General features: G+C 44.1%; 1 protein-coding gene across 1 annotated transcript in view; it reads left to right on the top strand.

The window, feature by feature from the left end:
• The first annotated feature begins 2,855 nt into the window (after nt 1-2,855).
• Nucleotides 2,856-9,651, top strand: part of THUMPD1 (THUMP domain 1 NAT10 acetyltransferase adaptor) — a 51,718-nt gene continuing 44,922 nt past the window's right edge. Inside the window, exon 1 of the mRNA XM_085629087.1 lies at nt 2,856-3,128. Within this exon, the coding sequence (XP_085485213.1) occupies nt 2,934-3,128 (195 nt within the window). The 5' untranslated portion in view covers nt 2,856-2,933. The remainder of the gene's footprint in view (nt 3,129-9,651) is intronic.

Here is a 9,651-nt window from a genome sequence, read left to right as displayed (position 1 = left end):
CGGGCGGGGGGCACCGGGGTGCACGAGTTAACTGTGAACAGTCCTAAAGAGGATTGGCGGGGACTGTAGCATCTCGCAAACGATGAAACATGCTTTTGAACTGCCCGAATGCTTTCACTTTAACCCACTAAATCCTCTTCCAGCCCCAATGCCCTCACTCTTCAAGTGAACACATGTGCGGTACTTACCCGATGTTCAGCCTTATAGCTGCTGTTGATGTTTTAACGGACTCATTTGGCCATTACTTTAGAACCAACGAGTCGTTAATAACCAATCTTGAGGTGGAACATATTCTACGAGTTGTCTTGGAACGGGAGGTTTGACTCTGTCCTCGATTGGTGCTGCCTGTCAGTGTTTTGGCTTGGCTACCAGAGGTCTTCTTGAGATTAGTTGGTTACTTACCGGGCAGTGGCAGCTTGTTTCATTATCATCTGCCCTTTCTGACGTAAGGAATGTTATGGGAGAAGGGGTTTTTTCTTGACTCTATCACGCCTGTTAGCAATTGACAGGCAGGCCCTCTTAGCTTCTGCTCAAGTTGGGACTGACAGTCATATGCGGCGTGACCGGAGCTGGGAAAAATGCGGGTGACCGTCCTCTAAGTCTCATGTGGTTATTCTGTTGTTGCCCGACACAGGCTCGATTCGCACCCTGCAGTGTACCTTGACCGCTCCACAAAATGTTAGAAAGTGTGTTAAACTTAGGTTGTATGACTGTCCAGATCCCATTTCTCATTGCACCCACGCACAAACTGTGTTCTGTATGGCACCGATATGCAAGTCTTATTCAGCATGGCACCCGTATCACTGAGAAGCTTCAGGAGCACGTGTGGAATGGTAAACAATGTGTATTATTCATCGCTCATCTTTTTTTGAGTTTCTGTGATACAGGACATGTTTCTTTCCGTAGAAGACAATAATATAAAGCCCTATTTCTTACCCCGTCAACCTGTTTAATTTTAGAATGCAATAAGTCCTAATGGTTTTTTAATTAAATTTTGACATTTGAAGAAAAAAATCTTCCGTCTTTTAATTTTGACTGGCGGTGACCCGTGAATTTCAGTAACCAAGAATCTTGTGAAGAGAGTGCCATAAAGTAGACCGCTGTTCTTCCCCGACCCGCTTCTTAATCTCCAGAGGCTACCCTGGGAACGAGCGAGCATGCGCTTTAAAACCATTTCAGCATGTCTGGTTGCAGTCGTGGGTGCACGCCCACAGTCCTGGCGTGATTCCGAAGCGCCGAGCTGTTGGCGCTAGCTTGTTTCTCCGACAGGTCATATAAAGGTATTATCAAGTGGGGCCCATCCGTCAGCTGACTCAGACGGACATCAGCCTCTGAGGATTCCAGAGTGCACGGCATACATGCACACACTGTACTCAAGGCCTTAATTTTTAAGGCTGTGCTTTTACCTGGTCATGCCAAAAGATTTCTGCTGGTTGTATGTCCATTTGTTGGTGGTGAAAGCTTTCGATATTTGAATTTGTCAACTGTGATTGTGTTCTAAACACCCTGGCAGTAGATGGAAACATTAAACGAGGATGAGGATTATTAATATGGAGATAAAATAGGTAATTGTGAGTAGTGAAATTGAGTGCACTTGTATGCAAGTGTCCATCATTGTGTTTATTTGTTGTATAGATCAAAAATTCCTGGTGGCACACCACCCAGGATAATATCCTGCATAGCTAAACACTTATAAGGTCCCAAAGGCGAGACCTATTGGCTATGCCAATGCTTGTTCCTGCACTTGGTTTAAGCTCGCCTCGTTTGCAAACTTAAATCCTCTCAGCCTAGCGAGGGAATATGAAATGGACCACAACTGATTTGATTTTCGAACAGTTACATATGAAAGTAGTCGAACCGCACAACTGCTTCATGGCACATTTTGGAAATAAGAACCCTGCCTTTTATTTTTGTGTTCATCTTTAAAACATAAATAAACGGCATTTTTATTCATAATGCCAATAGCTTAAACTCTCATAAATACGAGACATATTGCAATGCATTTATGATAAAAGGCATTACGAGAGTTCAAGCTATTGGCATTATGAATGACAATGCCATTTATTTAGGTTTTAAAAATGAAAAACAAAATAGAAGGCATTGTCATTTACAATATCAGTAGCTCAAACTGGTGTCAATGCGAGACCTATTGCATTGCAAATGCTTGTTGTGTATTATATTTTTATAGGAAGTGCTTTAAAAATGTCACCCTAGAATTTAAGAAGCCGATACAAATTAACTGCCCAGTAGTATTGAGCACCACTTGGGAAAAGGAAGTTTCGTGTAAATCATAAATTATCAATGGACCAGATGAACACGAAAATGTTTTTGCAGTTTTTTTTAGATAGCGCCAACTGTACCCGAGGTTATTGGAGTGCTGACTTTACCTGAGCACCAGCTACATTAGTCTAGGTCGTAGTCATTAAACATTACCTTAAAGCGTTTTTTAGCATTATATGAAAAAATAACTCTGTACAGCAATTAATGAATATCCATGGTGCATTATGAAACGCAATGTCAACTCATTTACAGTTGAAAACAGGTCGACAATAGACAGCGCCCGTGACTGTACGAAGCGTCGGGGCGCGCGCGGTGCCCGTTTCCATTTTTAAAGACCTCGAGAACCTAGAGAATATTTTAACTTCCCATGATGATCTAGACCGTTTACGAATATGAGTATAACCGTAGGCGCAGATTTCGACCATCTTAGGGGTAGATAAAGGTAATGCCTCAAGTGGAACTAGTATCAACATACAACGTGGCTGCCGCTCTAATGTGCCGTTCTATGTTAACATACGGGTCGCAGTCTAGCATTTATTCCAGGAACACGTGGACCACGCCCCCTGTGTTGTGACGGGTTGCTGTAGAAATCGACGAGGTCTAGAACTCGCCGTTTGAAACGGACTGTCCGCTGTGATCGAGGCACTTCAACCATGAGTGGCGACGCAGGGCAAAAGAGAAGCCGGGCTCAGTATGGCGGACCCAACAAACGCCAAAAGGGAAGCCGGCAGCTGGAGGCCGGCATGCAAGGCATTCTCATCACCTGTAACATGAACGAGAGGAAGTGCGTGGGGGAGGCCTACAGTCTTCTTAATGCATACGCCGAGGAACTGTTTGGCCCAGAGAAGGTAGTACTGCTGAGGGAAAGTGGGCTGGCACAAACACCACATGGTCACCAGTATATGCAGTCACTGGGTGAGGCGACTACGTTAGTAAGCCTTATCAATACGAGTATTCGGACGATAATATATAGTGAGTGGGCAGGATGGGTAATGCATGGTTTCGAAGTTGTCAGCGATTTATAAAAGTAGGGTATTGTTATTTATACAACGTTGCATGTCTTTATCGCACTGTGATCAAGAAGTTGATCTGCCCATAAAAGTGGCAGATGATGACTTGCACTGGATTCTGGAGCTGGAACACTTTTCAAAGTGGGGTTCTGTCCTGTGAAATCCGTTGACTAAAACCTCAAGGTGTTAATACTAGTGATTTTAGGACATTTGAAAAACCAATTCTGTGGAAGAGAAGGGGGTAATCCTATATGATGCGTGAATGTTAGATGTATCCCAAGGGAGTGGGCGGATAGCAGCCAGGTAAATTAGTGCCTTCACCACACATCCTGGGATCTGTATCTTATTTCCAGATATTTATGGATCTATCTGCTGATAAATCCTTATATTAGCCATATAAATATATATTATAGGGTCTTCACCCACAGGTGCCACCTGTAGCTTGCTTCATCATAGGACCCTCATGCACATAGCATGTATGAGTGGGCTCAGCGCTTTTGTAAGTGAAGCTCTTATGAGTGGGAGTGTAAGTAAGTTAAAAATATCTCTAGACCCTCTATTGATGGGTTTTATTTTCTAAGGTCTAGGGCAAGATTAAAAACAATGAAATGTAATTTGGATGCAGTGTTCCAGGACATCTACAAGGCCGACATGATTCAGCCGTTTCTCTACCCGTGTAGGGTCAATCAGCTTTCTTCAGGACCTAATTTAACCCTGCATTTATCGGTTAAAAATCAACATTTAGTGCAAAATAATTATTAAGCATGCACGCAAAATACCAATCATACACGTAGGACTTTTACCTGGTATGGTCTTTTTTGAAAGCGAGAGAGAGGTATATATTGATCCAGTACTCCTCATTCCGTATCTTTTTTCGGGAGTACAACATCCCTTAAGAGTGCACGGGGAAACATTCTACACACGTGGGAAAACCCCCCAAACATTATATGTATGATCTAATTTAACAGTGTGGGTACACATATTCACACAGACGGGGCAAATGCAGTGCTAAACGTCATTTAAAACTGGGGGAGAGACATTGACATAGTGCTCAAATTTGTCTACCTACATGGCTTTTTCAGTCAACAAACACCATAGGGTACTACAGGGAGAGACTGTTCCTGAAGAAGGCGCGGGCTGACTAGGGCGCGCCGCCATTATGGCGGTCGCACCAGTCCCCGGCATCCCCAAAGGGAGAGGGGGGGATGAGGCAGCGTCAGCAAGTGACGCGGCTTTCCTCTCCCCTCCCCCCCCCCCCCGCATCAGCCAATAGGTGCCAGGTTTGTTGGGGCGCCGGAAGCACTCCTGTGCTTCCGGCGCAGAAACGTTTGGCGGGCGTCCAGGCTGACTGGTCTCACCCGGATTGGCCTGGGCCCCCTCTTTAAAAGAGGCGGTGGGGAGCATAACAGTCTCTTGTTCTTGCTCCTCACGTTTAGGATCCCCCCGGGCCGGCTGCGGGCCTGTAACGCTTCTTTTCTTTTTACCCACCCACAATCCCCTAAGGCATATCAGCGTTTCTGTAGTAGCATAAATAAAGCACAAATTCGAATTTCTCTTTTAATTGGATTTTGTCATATTTTAGAGTGTCTCTGGTCAGGCGGTAAGGTCATGAGGGGTAAGCATAGTCTTCAGTCCTCAACGGTCAGTACCATATAATTCCAGGGGGTACTGACAGCCGGTAGGTAGGCTGTCAGGGTGCGGGGGCCGGAGGAGTCCTCCTTCCCAGTGGGCCTGGGGCCACCCCCGCACGCACATGCGCATTAAGGCGCCACTATGCAGAAGTCTGCAGCCCCCATGTAACGGAATGTAAGGCACAGGGCGTAGGGGGGGCCCGGGGGAAAGTATCCATCCGATAAGCTGTAACCCCCTGCGCAACCTTATCAGTATATGGGGACCGGGGGAGCTGCCAGTCATTGACTTTACCGTAGGCTCTAGAGGGGACACGCAGAAAGTAAATAACATGTATTGATAGATTTACGGCAGGAGTGTCTTGTGTATTAGACTGTGTTAAGGTTAGGCGTGGAATATCTGACTGTCAAAATGTATCTGTAAATGCGTAAAGTTTGTGTATATAATGTTTTTTCTAAATTTGTTTTGTTAAATGTTAATTAATACGGCCGGGGGGGGGGGTTACTCCCCCCCCCTAATCCAAAAAAGTAAAATTATCTGTGTGGACTCACAAGTGTTACATTGGGGGTGAGGGAGATGTTATCCATAATCACAGGGTCGGTTGTTTTTAGAGTTCTAGAGTAGGGGACATGGGTAAGTACCAGACCATATGTTGTCAAACAGTGAAAAAGAAAGTTGTTGGAAGCGTATAGTGTGTAAAGATTTGTGAGCCGCCTAGATGATAGAACCAGGATGGGATAGAGGAATCTTACTTCGTAAAGGGAGGGCGTCTGCTCACACCCGTTGCGCTAACCTGCGTCCCTGAATGTTACTGACTTGTGGCCATCGCTGTAACGATAAATGTTCCCGACCTGGTTACGTGATATTTTATCACGTGGCCATGTTGGGAACTCCTGTATCGTGAATCAATTTCTGAATTTGTGTTCTCGGTCCAAGCAGATGTATCAGTAGTGTGGTGCACATAAATAAGCGTGTGAAAAAGTTTTAGCGGGGCTATTTTCTGCTACCGTATTATGTGTACCCGCTTTTGTGGGCTTATCTCTAGTCTCTCGCTAGTCTGATGTCGAAGCCATGTGAGACAGGTGGAGGATGGTGGGAAACTGAGTCCTCTACCCAACATTTGGTTTTCTCTTACAGTGTCAGTACTGCTTTTTTGGGCGTGTCTCTCTAGTCTCTCACTAGTTTGACGTCAAAGCCATGAGATCCCGGTGGAGGACGGTGGGAAATTGAGTCATATACCTAATCTATGGTTTCACTTAAAGTGTCACCGTACCGTAAGCTGATCTACCCTCTGTGTGTGATATTGACATTATGTGGTATTCTCTACATGAAAAGACACTTTGTCAGTACTTATAAGGTTCATTGTTCAAGAAATTAAGGGGTGTGATTTGTCATCAGTCTTCGGGTCGGTAAAACCATATTCTCCAAATTGACATGGTGTGAGGTGTCTCGCACTGGCGTGTCTATGTGGATTCTCTTGTGTTACGTGGATAACGAAAGAGCCCGGCTAATTCAGTGTAAACGGACCTTATCTAGTTGTGGTGTGGGCACAAAACCCAGTCCTTTAAGAACTTGGGTCTGGATTTCTGTCAGATTTGTATCTGTTAAATTGGTAACTAAGTTGTTTTTAAACTTACCCTAGAGAATAAACTTTCCCTAGACCCTAGAGAATAAAACCCATCAATAGAGATCTAGAGGTATTTTTAACTCACTCGCACTCCCACTCATAAGAGCTCCGCTTATGAACGCGCTAAGCTCACTCATACACACTAGGTGCATGAGTGAGGGTCCTGTGATGAAGCAAGCCACAGGTGGTACCTGTGGGTGAGGACCCTATAACACACATATATATATTTTATAAGGATTTATCAGCAGATAGATCCATACATATCTGGAAATAAGATACAACTCCCAGCAAATGTGGTGCGTGCGCTAATTTACCTGGGTGCTATCCGCCCACTTGCTTGGGATACATCTAACATTCAATGCATCATATAGGGTTACCCCTCACTAGTTTATGATTGCAATTTTGGGAAAGTGAGGGTCCACCCTTTACTATTCTCACTCCTTCCAAAGTTAAAAAGAGTATGGGGTAAGGCCTCATAACCAATTTCTTTTGTTAAAAAGTGGCCTAGTGGTACATTTTGGAATATATATTCTATTTTATATAGTGCAAACACTGTCCAGTGACATTGGAGTGCTTTACATAAGCAGCAGATTACACAAGATCAGATCCATTTTATTTTAAGCATGAGATTGTGATTTGCCCAGAATCAAAGCATGTTGCGTCAACTCTGCAACTCGAACATGGTTCTCCAGATGCAAAGTCAGTAGCTGCATAGATCTCAATTGACTTGTGAAGTCATTCACAAGTGGTATGATTGTGAATGATCATGTGTAGTGATCACATTCTCTATTAAAATGGCTTTGTGAAGTAAAAGAGCAGCAAATACTGGAAGGTTCACCTGGAATGTTGCTTGAGAATACTTGCAAGGGGTTGTTTTTCAACTGGTCTTAGGAAAACATTTCAGCCCTAGTGGTGGTGGAACAATTTTCAGAGTGGGGTGCTGACATCAATCTTACTTCACTGAAGTCATAGGGAGTGCGAAAAAATCCTAGCTTCACACATAGAACAAGTGTAGTAAATGTATTCAACATGAGAGGGGTAAAGCTGTAGTATGTATTGTCACCCCGAGTGGGACGGGTATGCTCAGACGTGAGTCCCGTGCTCTGCATGCCACTGGAATCAAGCTATCCTGGCTGAAGAGGGGTGAAACCCCGAAACCGGTCCTAGGATGCTTGTTTCCAGTCCAGGGAGGACCTGGCCTGGCAGTTCGGGCTGGACTGTTCCCATTGGGCACAGTCAAGACTGATTTGCATATGGCTGGGTCCAAACTAGAATGGCATGGTGAGCAAAAAAACGATGGATTTAGGCCCAGATCTCTGTACTGGGGTGAATGTATGACATTGTTCTGCATTCTGTCCATCAATAGTTCTTTTTGCGTATGTAGGGGTGGTACACTTTGGCCACACGCAAATATATTACCAAGCATTTTGTGGAAGTGCGCTACACTTTGGCCACACGCAAATATATTACCAAGCATTTTGTGGAAGTGCGCTGTCCTTTACAGGCAGCACATTTTTCCATTGGAATGGTCACTAAACTTGCACTGGCATATGTTTTACTGATAAAACTATATAGCGCAAGTGATAAAGTGCGGAAATCTGGTTTTAGTAAATATTTACAATTAGCTCATCACCAAGTAAAGTGTCTTGTTATAGTTCTACTCCTATAAAAATCTTTGTTTTTAGACTTCACATTTGCAAAAAAAAAGTTTCATTTTCGCTTTCCTAATTGCTGATATATTTTAAAATATGTGTACAGTTACTTTACCGGTATATACATTTTATTGGGTGTTACAAAAAATGACATCCCACAGATTTTCCTTTCGCACTCTTCGTAGCCAGCGAGAGATGTCACATGGGACCGGATCTACAAATAATAGGAATAATGCTTTCCAAATAGTAATTTTATCCGAGTCGATATTTGGAAATCTCAATTCCTTATGGATGAAACTTTCTTTTTCATACTTGCTATTCCTAGTTGGTCACAAATCAACCTACCTCATGAATATTAATGAGGTAGGTCACAGTTTGCGATACAATAGGAATCGCAGCCATCACAGATGGTGGCCTGCTGTGGTCAACAGACCACCATGTCTTATTACCTTTTGAATAAAGTTTTTTCTTTGTTAAAATGCACAACGGTATGTTTTAACAGTAAAAAATCAATGTTTTGTTTTAAAAACATTTTAAGAGCAGGAAGTGGTCTGTGGGACCGCTGCCTGCTCTTCAAAAATCTTTTCTCAACATCCACAAAGGGAAGGGGTCCCATGGGGACTCCTTTCAATTTGCGAACGCATTACAACCAGCTTTGAATTGGTGGTAAAGTGCAAATGTTTTGCAACCGCATTTCGATCACAAAACATTTGACATACCAATGTTATTCGGTAGTTGGACGGGAAGCCCTAAACACACCCCTTCCAAATACCGAATCACAAACCCAAAATTGCATTTCGGTAACAAGTTACCAAATTTCAATTTGGGCTATGTACATTCCAAAAGGCATTTTTTCCAGGCGCAAATGGGCAATTCTGCGGTTCGGCCCGTTTGCGACTGGAAACATGTCTTGTACGTGTGGCCCATAGTTCATTTTAAAACCGCTTCTCACTTTGCAGTCAGGTAATGAAAAGTAAACACCAATCCACGGGTTAAAACAAAAATAAGCAGCAATTTGTCAGAAGACTTGGGCCTAATTACTATGTCGCTCGGAAAGGCTCCGAATGGCATTCGGATTTACCTAACCCGTGTCAAAGCCCCTGCTTCCGACTGACTCGGAAATATTTCCAACTAACCCATGACTCGTTTCCGACCAGCATTCAGAGACTCCGAGTCGGGCGCAGCTAAATCGTACAGGTCTATGGACCACATTTCCGACCGAAGCATTACGATGTCTCATTCGGACAGCCTTTCCGAATCGGTTTTTCTGACATTGAACGGCTGTTGGAAACTGACTTTGGAGGCCTGTAGCAGGCCCCCCTTCCCCCTGAGGCCTCCGGTTGGGGCCCGTGGGACCCCTCTTTACAACCATGCACAGTGTAGAAAGCACCATGGGGTGCCCGCCAGAGGGTGCAAGGCTTTCCGCAACCACCTCTTTCTTCAATGGGAGCCT

The sequence above is a fragment of the Triturus cristatus genome, chromosome 10 (genome assembly GCF_964204655.1).
Source record: "Triturus cristatus chromosome 10, aTriCri1.1, whole genome shotgun sequence".
NCBI classification, from domain to species: Eukaryota; Metazoa; Chordata; class Amphibia; order Caudata; family Salamandridae; genus Triturus; species Triturus cristatus.
This window is presented reverse-complemented; position numbering and strand designations above follow the sequence as displayed.